The sequence below is a fragment of the Nannospalax galili genome, unplaced genomic scaffold, assembly GCF_000622305.1.
Source record: "Nannospalax galili isolate Female #2095 unplaced genomic scaffold, S.galili_v1.0 scaffold829, whole genome shotgun sequence".
Taxonomy (NCBI): domain Eukaryota; kingdom Metazoa; phylum Chordata; class Mammalia; order Rodentia; family Spalacidae; genus Nannospalax; species Nannospalax galili.
Genome location: NW_008360329.1, coordinates 2,775,786 through 2,789,983, shown reverse-complemented (window position 1 = coordinate 2,789,983; position 14,198 = coordinate 2,775,786). Strand labels below are relative to the sequence as shown.

The 14,198-nt window shown below is 41.8% G+C and overlaps 1 protein-coding gene across 1 annotated transcript in view; it reads right to left on the bottom strand.

Moving 5' to 3' along the window:
• Positions 1–1,852: 1,852 nt before the first annotated feature.
• The window catches only part of Stmn2 (stathmin 2), a 52,090-nt gene continuing 39,744 nt past the window's right edge, over positions 1,853–14,198 (bottom strand). Inside the window, exons 4-5 of the mRNA XM_008826059.2 lie at positions 10,145–10,336; positions 1,853–3,204 (exon numbers count right to left, since the gene is read on the bottom strand). Coding sequence (XP_008824281.1) covers positions 3,145–3,204; positions 10,145–10,336 — 252 coding nt within the window. The 3' untranslated portion in view covers positions 1,853–3,144. The remainder of the gene's footprint in view (positions 3,205–10,144; positions 10,337–14,198) is intronic.

Below are 14,198 nucleotides of genomic sequence, written 5' to 3'. Positions count from 1 at the left end.
CCCAGCCCAGGAACATCATTCCTTTCATCACCCTGCAAACTATAATTCATTTTCTTTCATCTTGGATTCCTTTGTATACCACCCCTACTTCTTAAATAGGATTAGTTGAGCTTCTTTTCATCTCCCACCCCCATGGAACATACCCTAACTGGGATAGATAACTCTGTGTGGCTGCCACTGGGACATCACCACACCCCTGGAGCAGACTGTTTACAGTGAGGCTTGGGGCAGAGAGGCTGTATCAGTATCACCTGGGGGGTGTGACAGCTATGAACATTTTTGGCTTCAAGGCACAGACCTCAAGGAATAAGAAATTCTAGAGGTGGGGTCAAAATCTGGTTTTCTTTTTTCTTTTTTCTCCTTTTTATTTTTCAGTGCTGAGGATCAAACACAGGACCTAGAGCATGTTAGGCAAAGGGGTAATCTGGTATTAATAAGCCCCCAAGACAACTAAGCACACTACAATGTGAGGACCACTGATCTGGGGTAGTTTCACAGACATGACCTCTCTTCACCAAAGAGAATTGGGAATTGGCTTTGCTGGAGCAAGGAGGAAAGTTGTGGGAGGTGGGCATTGGTGCCTAAGCCACAGTACCCACTTCTTTGTGACTTGTTTTTTTTTTCTTTTCAGCATTAGGCAGTTGTACTGGTCAGTAATCCTCATTTGGGGCTCACACAGTGGTGTGAGAGGGTGCCCACTATTTGCAGTTTTAGAAAACCTCAGGAAAGGATCTATCTCCCCTTGGAGTGCTTCATGGACTAACATACCATTTGCTACTTGGGGGCCCAAATGAAGCTGTGGGCTTGTGGTCATTCACTGTCATGTTTTTAGGGTTCAGTGAAAAGTCACTGAGGTCATGATTTCCTACTAACTTATGTAAAATAAATATGAAATAGAGCATTTTCTGCATTAATCAGAAGTGCTGATGCTTAGAATCATATGTACTGGGGCTGGAGAGATGCTCAATGGTTAAGAGCACTGGCTACTCTTGCAGAGGACCCAGGTTCAGGTCCCAATACCCACATGGCTGCTAACAACTGTTTGTAACTCCAGTTCCAGGGGATCTGACATCCTCTTCTGACTTCCGTGGGCACTGCATGACACAGGTGCACTTACATACGTGCAGGCAACACACATATAAAATAAAAATAAATAAAAAAGAATCATTGGCTGCGGTGTAACATTGGCTGTGGTGTTACAATCCCACAAATACAGACAGACAGTCAAGCTAGAGACCAGGTGGCCTCAGCCTTAAACTTGACTAGTCATTGTTCTTGTGGACGATAGCCCAGTTGACTTATTCATAAAATCTACACTGTTTCAATTATTTATGACTTTCTGCTCATACTGGATGCTGTTCCTTTGGTCCTCTAACATCCATCTGGGTCCCTGGCAGGACGCTGCTGTGTCCATGTGTGCAGTGTGTTCACTGGCAGAACACAGAACACTTCCCCGGCACAAAGTGGCAGGGAAGTTGCATTTTAACAGACGGCCTAGGCTGGGGGTGTCCTGTGGGCTGCATGAGGGAACTTGAGGTGGTGCCAGGAACCTCACATTGCCTCGAATGGGGCTTGCTTCCTCAGCATGACCAGCTTGGACCTTTGGTTTCTCCTTCATTATGCCTGTTGCTACAGGGAACAGGTTGAAGGCTTCTCCTGCTGTGCTAGCCTGTCCAAGGGAGGGGAAAGCGAAGTGGCATGCTGGTCCACAAGGGAAGTCAACCAGCAGGCCATTGGCTTCCTCCAACTAATTACTGTCTCTTTGCTTGTGAGACTGTCCAACCCAACAGCCACCCTAGTACAATCTAAACACCAGGGTCAGAATACATGGGGTGAGAGACCAGACCAAACCTTTATTAGTTCACAGAACTCCAATTCTTTATTCATCACAGCTTGCTCACAATGACATACAGGAAAATATCACTAACGAAGAGTAAATATGCAGGCAGCGATCTTCAGGAGTTGGGAGTTGGGAGTTGGGGGAGAAACAACTTCAAAACTGCAATAGGTACTTATGCTGGGTATCTGGTGATTCTTGTAGTTGGCACAAATGCCCTGCCTAGCCCCCTTAACTGCATCAGCTTCACAGATGGAGTGATTTGGTTTTTTCCTTAGGCAGGATTGCCTTACACTGGGGAAGAAAGACCAGCTTGAGTGAAAGTCCGCAGTGTTTTTGATTTTGTTTGTATTTTTAATGCAACAACCAGCTCACAGTTTCCAAGTGGAAAAATATTCAGTAGCATCATGTACTTGTACTACAGGTAAAAGCTTAAAATGAATATCATCACCCATGGCATCCACAAATAAGCCACCCAACACATCAATTAATTCATTCCATCAAAAGAACCGAAACGAGAGAAGTAAGCCCACTTTATGAAGAGTGATTTCACGGCTTCTTGAACCATTTGGGTTTGGATTTGTGTTCAGCACTTTAAAAGGTTCAGCCTTTTGCTTCTACCCCGATTGAACTCAGATCTGTCTTCCCATCTATCCCTTTATAAAACCCAAACACATTTGTAGCACATAATCCAGGAGAAGCTCAAGTAAATGCCATGATTGGTGGTTTTCCTTAGCCTGTTTGTAGTCTTTATGCAGTAAGTAGATTACGAGCAGACAAATGTGCAGGTTCACTAGGAGACACAGTACCTGTGATCTAGGAGTGGTCTTGGTCAAGCTCAGAGATTACGAAGTCATTAGGTCATTAGGCAATGGTGGGTTTCTAGCACCATGGACTGTCTACTGACCTCATTTTTCTGTTGGCATGAAAAGGGCAGGGACTGGAGTTCGACACGGGGAGCTTCAAAAAGAACAGACCTAGCAAATTCATTTGAGTGGAAAGACACAACATCAAAGCCTGTTACAGGACATGTAAGATTATGAAATAACTTGCATAATGCAATACTTGTATTTTTTAACAAAAATGTAAGTATTTACAAAATAAGATCCAAGGTATTTTTTTAAACATCAAGCAAAACATTCTGCAAAGAGACCGCATTGACTTTTTATTTTTGATTCTTTTTTTGTTTTTAATAATGAGTTCTTTTTAAACCATGTCATACATTTCCCATACTGATATCGCATGATCCATTATAATATAGGCAGGGGGATTTACTACAGGTGGGGCGTGCCATACCCGCCATTGCTTCAGCCAGACAGTTCAACCTGGAGTTCCTTGTTCCTGCGCACCTCCGCAGCGTGCCTCTCCTAGGAAACAGCAAAGGCAGAAGGCTGTTAGCTGGTGTGGTCCAGAGGACTAGGATGGCTACCTTATCCTTTGCTGGATGTGAGTTTGACCAGAAACAATCCAATTTGGTGCTATCTAAGGATAGGAATTCCTAAAGAAATTTTCTCCACTTCACAGAAAGGAAAAGGAAAATGTGGACTCCAAGAAATGTCACTATGAGAATATTACAAGACTGGGGTATTTTACACAGCCCTTCCCCCTGCCACTTTGCTCCCTGCTACCCAGTGCTGGTGATGAAGCCCTGAAACCCAGGGCTTTGCACATGCCAGGCAAGCATTCTACCACGGAGCTGTACCCTTAGTCATGGATTTACAGCATTTTTTCAAAACAACACTAACAACCACTATTGAATACCATTGTTTGATTAAAAATATGTTAAAAAAGGTCAATTAATTTAGACAATTTTGAATATATTGACTTCTGTATAAAGTCTGAGAATGTCAATAAAATATAATATTGTTGGCTTCACTAGCATTTTAATGCTGTCTTTGCTTTGGTGCTATAAAGACTTTGTAATTGCTGGACACTTGGGTAAGATTAGAACCAGGAAGGAGACTGTGCTACTACTTGCTAAAACCTTGTTTGTCAGAGCCCTTCCCAACTTGATTCCAAGGGCTTTCCAATCCTGGCTTGTACTCTTCTGCCCACACTGCTTCACTCAGTTGAACAGAATGGTCTTTTCATGTCACTTTCAACTCTTGAGGTGCCTAATCTTGTAGGGCCACTGGTCAGGAATGTAAATGTATCGTCTAAGCCCTGTCACAGCTGTCCCTTTCTGCGTGAAGATTTTCATGAAAGAACAAAGTTTTGTATCTGAGTACTTGTTAAATAAAATCTTTCCTTTTATGGGACAATCATGTGGCTCTAACTTAGGAGAATCCTTGTTCCTGTCTCAATTGCTGGGTTTGGCTATAGGGTCTTGACTGTGTCATTTCATAGTTTGGCAGATAGAGTGTGATTGGTGGATAATTACTTACATAAGGAACCAAGGTCTTAGACTTGGGCTGGGAAGCGAATGTTTAAGGTGGGAACTGATGGAGAAAAGGTAGGCTCTACATTGGATGACTGTAAGTACATTACCATGCATGGAGGTGCTCAATGTTTATTAAATTGAATTTTGAAAGGCTAAATTATTGCTATATTATTTATTTTACTATTTAGAACATTGCTTATATTACCACCGCCCCCCTCCCCACATAGTTTCTTGTAGTTCAGGGCCAGCTATAAAGTAAATCTTATCATTAAACTCTATTAACTTCAAGGAGTTTATGATTCAGGGATTTTTATATTATAACACTTAATGAGAATCAGGCCTACATCAACAGAGACTTTTCTTATATTAATTCCTTCAGTCCTCACAATGGTATTTTGGTGGTGATTATGTGATTCCCATTTTACAGCTGAAGACACATAGGTACAGAAAGGCTAAGTAACTTGTCCAAGTTCATATAGCTAGCAAGTGATTGAGTTGTGATTCAAACCCCGAGAGTATGGTGCTCTATAGCCTGCTCTCTTAACCACTCTCATGCCATCTCAACATTAGTGGAAGGAGACAGTTGCATATGAATATGAAAATGTGTCTTTTTGAGAGTAGCCTGTAGGTGGGGGGCGGGGGTGGGGGAGAAGCATAGAGTGCCCTGTACTTCCTCCCAAGGTATAAATTAGGGGAAGCAGGAAGTTGATTCTAGAGAAAGATCTTCAAAGCAATTTTACTTAATTGGTTTAAATGAGCTTTTTACATATGTTCAAAAAGTATGCAGAAAAGTGGAGAGGAAAAAGCCTATGTAGAGAAATCAAGTTCTGTGGGGGAAATTAGCACGGATGCAGCTGATTCTTCTTTTGTTCAGTTGTTATGAGGCGAAGATGTAGCAGTGTCTTTTTCTCAGGCAGAAAGGGGCTCATTAGTGAAAACAGTACTCTTCTGAGAACTGGGAAAATGCCTAGACCATCCTGTGCTAGAAAGCAGCAGAGCTTCAAGTACAGAGATGCAACTTTGCAACAGGAAACACTGTGATTAGCATTATCAGTCTACTGGAATGCTCACTTCACTCAAAGTATCTGCAAAGAAATGCCAAAGGGAATAGTATACTTCATCTGAGCTTGAGATGGCATTTTTAAAAAAGGAAATTTAAATAAATTCTTCTGAGTTCTAAGAAAATACTGTTTTCAAGCATTTTAGCCAATCTGCTATTTCAAAACTTTATGCCCAAATTATAAAACACATATTCCTGATGTGACGTTATATGAAAATGTTGGAGAAGCAAGTGTGGACCGACCAAGGCAGTAACATCAGCAATCTGTGTTCCTGACCAGCAAGCTTTCCAGTCATCAGAAAACCTCTAGTTGAGAGGTTCCTAGGGTAGCTGCCTAGGAACTAGGCATAGGAACTAGGAACTTCACTATGAAGTTCATTAAGGCAATCCTTCTTTAGGACTATCCGTTTCACTGTGGAATGCATAATCAATTTGCCAGGTGTTCTCGGTGGCCCTGGGCAGGACAGGCAGAAAAAATGAAGAAAGCACTTTCTGCAAATTTACTCTCTCCTTCCTATCCCTCCTCATGGGAACCAATGCTTGAAATGAAAGTGTATGAAAGGCAATTTTAGGAAGACTTCTGATCTTCTTCCAAATGGGCCTTGTAGAGAGATTATTTATTGGAAGCTAAGAAATGTGAGGTCTTTACCTGCCCCCTTACCTCTTAATGCCTCTTTAACTTCACTAGGTATCAAATATAACAAACAGCCTGAGCTAGGTTACCTCAGATACTAATTCTAGCTATGAAATTCTATTGTCTAAGTCTCTTTAAATGCAGGGTAAAGGCATCATCAGGCTATCTTCTATTTACCAATGATTATGATTTTCCAGCATGAAAGCAGGATCAGGAATAAGCTGGGAGCACCCAGACAGCTCCTGCTGTCTCACATTAAGATGATGACGGTTGTAGGATCATGGACAGCCATGTAATGTCACGTCTAATGCTTCCATCAAGACTGCTTACGGTTCAGTGTTTAATGACTGGTAGCAACTTCAGCACAGAGTACAAGTTTGGTGTGGAAGAGATTTGTATCCAAACCTGAACTCTTCAGTCTACTTGCTTTGTGATCTTGGTCAAATGTCTTAACTTCTCTAAAGACCGTTTTCCTTTTTTTTTCTTTTAGCTGTGAAACAGAATAAACTATTTCCTGTTAACATCATTGTTTGGATTAAAGGTGATGATACATACAAAAGTGGCTGGCCTATAATGAGCAGTCAATAAGGTGAGTTATGATCCCTTCTCCTTTCATTATTCATCCATCAAACATATGTAGTAGTGAATGGTCATGCAATGGCATGACCTGTGAATCGGACCAACAAGAGAACAAATATAAGCCAGTTGAGAAGAATGTAAAGTTACAATAGACATGACTTGATAATGGCCAGAATCTAAATACCTGGAGAGCTATATTTTGTCAAAATAATCTCATAGGAAAAAAATTACAGAATCTCATTCTCTGAAGAAAAGTCTATCTTTAAATTTTTAAAATTTATTTATGTTTATTTTGTGCATATGACTGTTTTGCCTGCATGTATCTAACTACACCACCATGTGTATGCAATGCCCATAGAGGCTAGAAAAGGGCATCAGAAGCCCTGGAACTGGAGTTACAGATGGTTATAGTTGCTGTGTGAGTGCTGGGAATCAAACCTGGGTCCTTTGCAAGAACAGCCAGTACTCGTAACCAACTGAGCCATCTCTCCAGTCCCTCCTGTTTTTTTTTCATTTCAAGCAACATCATATTATGTGAGGCTGTTGTCGCTAAAATAAAGGCTCCAATGCTTTTAGTTTACATTGGTTAGGTTGTTAGACATGAAATTACCAATTATACAGAAATAATGTCTTTTCTTTCCCAAGTTGGTGGGTGTAAACCAGTTGTCCTGGTTGCCTGAACCCCACTGGAAAATCCTTTGGAATTTGTTCTGATGTTATGAGGTGTGCTGGCAATTGGGATAGGTGGGTATAAACCAGTTGCCCTGGTTGCCTGAACCCCACTGGAAAATCCTGTGGGATTTGTTCTGATGTTATGAGGTGTGCTGGCAATTGGGATAGGTGGGTATAAACCAGTTGCCCTGGTTGCCTGAACCCCACTGGAAAATCCTGTGGGATTTGTTCTGATGTTATGAGGTGTGCTGGCAATTGGGACAGGTGGCAAATTTTTTGCAGGTTGTTCTGAGTACATTAGGGGAGGAAGGGACACTAAGAGTAGAAACTGTTGTTTTCCCAAGTGTGGGAACCTTGCTGTGGACTGAGTTCTACTGATACGCTTCAGTGCCTTTTGTTGACTGTCTACACTGGACTGGACTGCATGCTCTCTTGTTGCCTAGGTGTTGGTGCTGTTATTTATGATGATTTTTCATGTGGTCTGTGTTAGGAAAGAGATGACTGGTAAATATCCTTTTTGAGATGGGCCTCACTTACTATGTAGCCTAGGCTGGCTTCAACACATGATCCTCTTGCTTCAGTCTCCCAAGTGCTGGGATTATAGATGGAGCCCGTAATGCCTGGCTTATAAATAGCATTTACTTCCAGGTTTCAATGCATATGGTAGAGACCCCATATATGTTCATTGAGTGATTAACTAACTCACTAACAAATCTTTTCTTTGTCTTTTTGAGACAGGGGTTCCCTGTAGCTCCTGCTGGCCTGGAACTTGCTATGTAGACCAGGCTGGCCTCAATCTCACAGAGATCCTCCTGCCTCTACTTCTTGAGTGGTGGGATTAAAGGCATGTACCACTATGCCCAGCAAAAAGTAATTTTTAAGTGATTTCTTTTCCAGGTGATAGATTTCATAGAAGCTTGTTACATGGACAGCTTCAAGCATTTTTCGAGTTATAATACTATTATTTTAAAAATTTCTAACCTTCTAGGAGTAACTTCATTTAAGCAAAAGGCTAGATATAGAGCATGACAGATTACTTCATCCTATTTTAGGAAAGAAGTAATTTTGGTACACACAGACATAGACACAGAATGTAAGTGACAGCTTTGCACCAAATCTACTGTCAATTTAAAATATGTCAAATAGAATTGGTACTTCCTGTGAGATTTCCATCCTACCAAGTAGATAAAATATTTTGTCTATCAGTGACCAAAGATCTATAAGACTTGAAAAACATCTTTTTAGCTATGGAATACCAAAGAAAACATGGTCCTAGTAATGACCTGGGCTGCTTCATTGACAAGGCTAGACTAGGATCTTATTCTCTGAAATTTAAATTACTATAGGCTACAAACTACTAGTTCTCAAACCTGGCTATACATTGGAATCATGTGGAGTTAAAAATAAAACCTAGGATGCCAAGTCTTTCCTGGAGATTCTATAGCTTGATGTCAGAAATTAAAAACCCTCCACAGGTTGGTTATTTTTAGGAAAATTTCATGTGGAAATGCCTATATATATATAAGGGGGTCAAGTTCAATTGTGAGAAAAAGGGAAAGGGATGGGTAAATATAAAAACACAGAGAAAACTATCTGTGAGGAGCCAGCACATCTGGAAATGCAAATTTTCCAAAGTATGCAAATTTTATGAAGTATTTCACAGTGGAAATCAAGAGGCCGATTTCGAGTTTTTCTTGCATTTTATTCCAAAACCAATAAAACTCCTGAACTGCCAGTGACACAGACTTTGTGTTGGGTACTGAAGGTGAGGTCGACTTATAGAGTGAGATCAGCATGTTGCATGCCTGGCAACTCCACTGGAGTTTTTAAGGGGCTAGGATTTAAGGCAATGGTGGAGTCAGTTATTCTACACAGAATGTGAGGCTCTCAGCTGTCCATGGCACTAGCTCTGGCACCATGGCAAGCAAGAAGCTCCACAGCTCTGAAGAGAAGCGTGAATTGAGGGCCAATGGAAGAAAATTCAATGGTTTCAAGATCAGGGGGATGAGACAACAAATAGAACTCATCTGTCCTATGTCTGAACACTCGGGAGTCTGAGGCAGGAGGATTATGAATTGGAGTCTTAAACTCTCAGGGTTCTGATGACATGGACAGTTCTGTTCTCTGTGTATCTTCAGTACCTGACACAAAATAGCTGTAAGAACTGCTATGGAGGGTAACAGACAGAATAGGACAGGTTCATCTTTTCAAAGTTCCTATTTTTCAAACATAATTTCTGGAAATGGACAAAGATAAATTTTCAGTTCCATGGTGCATTTTCAAAGCCAAGCTTTTGGGAGATGGAGTATGTGTGTGGTGGGGGTGGGATGGGTGGTAGATGGCACAAAGTCTAAAAAATAGAATTTTTGTTTTTAGAGGACTCTAGCACTGTTCCTCCTGACTGATGGGAGTGTGTGTGTGTGTGGGTGTGTGTTTGTATGGGGGAGGGGTGAGGAGAGAGGCCTCAGGACACCAGAACTACACCAACTAACACCCTTTTGCTATGCTTTTACGAAATATTATTAAACCTCAGATTTCCTCATGGACTTTCCTACATGGAGAAAATAGGCTTATCAGTACTCATGAATATCCTAAAATAAAATCTTCCAATTAAATATTTGTATTAAATGCATATTTTTGTGAAATATTATTTATATTAATTTAATACTATATCAATATATAGTAGAGCATTCATATGATCAATTAAATATTAAGTAGGTCTGACTCAATATTTTTCCAATAAATTAGTTTGCATTATAGTATGAACTAGCTTTCCTGACCCACCCACCAGTGGAACATTTGACAAAGTTGTAGCGTTGACGTTGAGTTCCCATTTTCTCTACCACACTGTCCCCTCTACTAGTCAGTCTACACCATGAGACCAGCCTGGGGTTTGCTGTCCTGCCTTGTTTCCCAGAACCTTGTGTCTCTAGCTGTGCTGCATAGGAATGTTCCCTCTGCTCAGCACTTTGCTGTCATTACCTTTTCCTGCAGACGTTCAATAATAGCAGCTAGATTTGCCTCACGGTTTTCCTTAATTTGTTCCATTTTCAGGATCAGTTTTTCTTCCGCCATCTTGCTGAAGTTGTTGTTCTCCTCCAAAGCCTTCTGAAGGACTTCTCGCTCGTGCTCTCTCTTCTCTGCCAATTGTTTCAGAACCTGAGCCTCCTGAGACTGGGGGAGAAAAACACATCCATCTTATAATTATCCGAATGCCAGCTTACCTGAATACTGGACCAGGGAGTGCTCCCTTCAAATGAGTAGTGCTCCAGCCTTGAGCACAACTGCCGGGTTTGTACTAACCTGCAGTGCTTAGAACCTTCTAGTATATATGCTGGGAATGTGGATGAGTTTCCAAAAGTTTGGGGATAGATTGTCTTAAAAAAAATTTCCTGCTAAGCATTTTTGTGACAGGAAGTGCTATAATGAGTCACTGGATAGTACCATTTCCTGGAAACCTGACACTAATGTGTAGGGCCTGGGGCCAGGTTTCCCTTTTCCCTGCCCCACTGTACAACTTTAGGCTGGGCCCTATAGGAGTTTTTCAGTTTTGTTAATCAAATTCACTTTCTTTTTTTATTCCAAATCCTTTTCCCATAAGCTCTTAATAGATTCTTGGGGACTTGAAAACATTTGTACAAACTTAATGTCCACTCAACCAAAGACAGTAGAAAGTCTTTGTTCTGGTGGCCACTTGTCACTTGAACATTCTGAGGAATCACTGGGAACCTGTGGCTATTCAGGGGTCAGAACAGAGGCATTTGAGTCAGCTGGGCTAGTGCATGTCATTCTTTAGAGTCTGAAGGCCATAGAGCTCTGTGCATGTGTTGCCACTGGGAGGCTCAGTAATGAAGGAGATTCTGATCCCAAGGAATCTACACTTTGATTTAAAAGTACCAGTGATTCTACTGCTAACAGGCCACATTCTACCTTTTGTAAGACACATTGGCATGGGCTTTGGTGGGAGCTTGTGTCTGAGTCTGAACTCTCCTGGGGACCCTGGATGTATTATTTTCTCCTCCACACTATTCAGCTAAGAGAAAGCTTACCCAGTGCTGACCAATCCAGTTCTTCCTGAGGATGATCTGATGCTCTAAGATAAACTTTCACTGGACCAACTATACACACCCACACCTGAACAACAGAAGACAACCCCGCCCCCTCCGTGGGGCCTGGTAAATGCTAGTTGCCACACATGCTAACAGGAAAACATTTTCATTGATGGTAGTGGATGTAGGGGTTTATGGAGAGATGGAATGGTAAAGTCAGACAACTTTAAGAGTGTCAGTTGATGTGTTTATTTCAAAGTCTATCCAGAATAAGTTGTATGGCTCACTGGAGATAGAGAATCTTCTTGTTTTAACTCTGAATCGTTTCACTGAATTTTAAAATGCATTCATTCCTCACATTCTTTATGTTAACTTCAAGAAAGCTGATACGAAAAATGAGAAAATGACAACACAATTGAGTTAAAATTTGGAAGTTTTCTAGGGGGGAAACAATTACATATTTTCTAGCTGGTTCATCTTCCTGCCTCCAGAGGGCGCTGTTGATAAAGCAGCGAACATAACTTTTGCTTGATGCAGCATTTACAGGCTGACTGGTAATTGCTAAAGGGAGAGGGAGATTGTTACAGGCAGGAGGGTATGTCTGTTTTTTAGTTTATTTTTACGAGAAGAGTTTGTATGAAATTTTTAGTGTATGAATAAGGGTCATAGATATTTCTAGGGTTATTTGTCAGGATCTCATAAAGTAATATTTTCTCCTCTCCCTCCTGAATGCTGCTCTAACAAGATCCAGATGGAATTTTCCTGGCCATTTGATTCAAGGTCAAAGGTCTAACACAGAGTAAGTACAGACTGAAAAAATTGGTAGCCATTATTATTATTACTACTATTAGTATTATTATTTTTGGGAGAGGGTGCTATGTAGTTAGGCTGGCCTAAAACTTATGCTCCTCCTGCCTCAGCCTCCCACTGTTAGGATTACAGGCATGTATCACCACACCTGGCTCTAGGCATTACTGTTAAAAATAAGACTCAAGACACTTTATGAGATGGTGAAGACACTGAGCCTATCAGCACAGCAGGACACGTGGAAAATTCTGGTCCTCTCATTTTTGCAGATTTGTTCGATCTCCTTGGTTACAGAGTAGAAGATTCAGGAGTCCTCACGGTGAGGACAGTCCAAGTCTTCCTTAAGCCTCCCTCATCCCCACATGCATACGTCCAGAGAATGGGGCCAGACTGATAGGGAAGTTCATAGAGACGTGAACCCTACAAAGAGCATACATCTCTGATCCTTTGTTTCAGAAGATTTACTCTGTGTAACCCCAGGCTGGAAAAGGAACTCAAGATTATCAACGAACAAAGGTGCACGGGAGCCTTGGGCTTCTGTTATGCACAGAATCCTGTGGAGGCAGCTGGAAGGAATAAAACAAATCAAAATAAAGGAAAACAAAACAGCTTTTCAAAGTCCTCCAGTATGAGGCCTTTTTTTCCACCTGAACACAAGTGTTCTGAGGAACACGGGCCCACTGGCCACCGCTGCTAAACAGCAGGTGGATGCTGAGATTTCTGCAAAGCACAAGTAGTTCCTTCTCTCTGCTTTCTTTCCATATATCAGGGTTTCCGGTGCTGCCTGACAGGATCCAGCTGGCTCATCCTCAGCTATTTGTTTCAAGCAGCCCTTCTGCAGGAGCCCCTGGGGCACAAGGAAATGAACCCCAGCTGGCATTCAGAAAACTGGGTTTGCATTTTGCTTTGTGGGGTGTTGGGGGCCACCTTGCTGTAGGGGAGTGGGGTGTTTGGCAAGTGGCCTTGCGCCTGAAGTTCTCACAGCTCACAGGAGTTACTAGGGATCCTTATCAGCAGGTTTCTGCAACTGCTGAATGCTTCATTTCTAGAAACTCAAATTACCTCCAGCACTTGGTTTACTTGTGTTTCAACCTAATGTTTCGATTTCTATTCTTAATTTCTTTGGAAGAAGAGCCAAAGTGGCAGCAGAGGAAGCAGACTGGAAGGGAAGCCTTTAGACACTCATGGTCTGCTTGAACAAATTCCCATGGTTCCCATCCCTATCCCGAGTCAAAGAGAATCCCTACCAGAAGCAGTGCCTATTACACCTACTGGGTCAGCTTGTTTTGCAATGCTTCAGTTAACAGGGTTAGCACTTCTGCAGCCCTTGGGGCCAAATGAGATTACATAGCGGAGGTGTCAAGTGCATTTTTAAAAGTGCAATTAATAGGGTGAAACAGAAGCAGAAGGTGGGACGGTGTTATCACTCTGATGATAGCTGAAAAAGACCTGCCAAGGTGGCCTGGGTCACCTGTCCTCGTTCATTTCTGGGAAGCTTTTCTCATCACTGTAAGAGAATGTTGTATACTTAACTGATTTACTTGACAATGTAATAATTATCAGTAATTTAAATATTTAAAGCTCACGTCCATAAAAAATAGAGGATCTCGAGTTAATTATGGTAGAAAGCATTCTTCACTGAGAAAGTACTTAGGCTCCCTATTTTGGCTTCTACTTATAATAGTCAAGGGTGTTTTGTTTTGAGACAGTATCTTGAACATTATCACCCGGCTGGCCTCAAACTCAGTCATCTTCTTGTGTCAGCCTCCTGAATGCCAGTATGAAAGACTGAGTCACCATACCTGGCACTACTAAGTTTTTTTTTTGTGTGTGTGTGTGTGTGTGCGTGTGTGTGTGGTGTGTGCATGCTCACACGTATATGTACATGCGCTCCCCCATGCAGGTAAGTGTGGAGGTCAGAGGTTGCTGTTGGAGTATGTTCTTCAATTGCTTCCCCACTTTATTTCTCTGAGATGGGGTCTCTCACTAAACATGGAATTTGCTGTGAGTGGACTGGCTGGCCAGTGACCCTCAGATCCACCAGTCTCTGACTCAGAGTGCGGGGGTTATAGACATATGCCTGGATTTTTATGTGGGTGCTAGATATCTGAACTCAGATCCTCATCTTTTGTACTAAGCACTTTACTCACTGAGCTGTCTTCCCAGCCCTGGTACTTAAT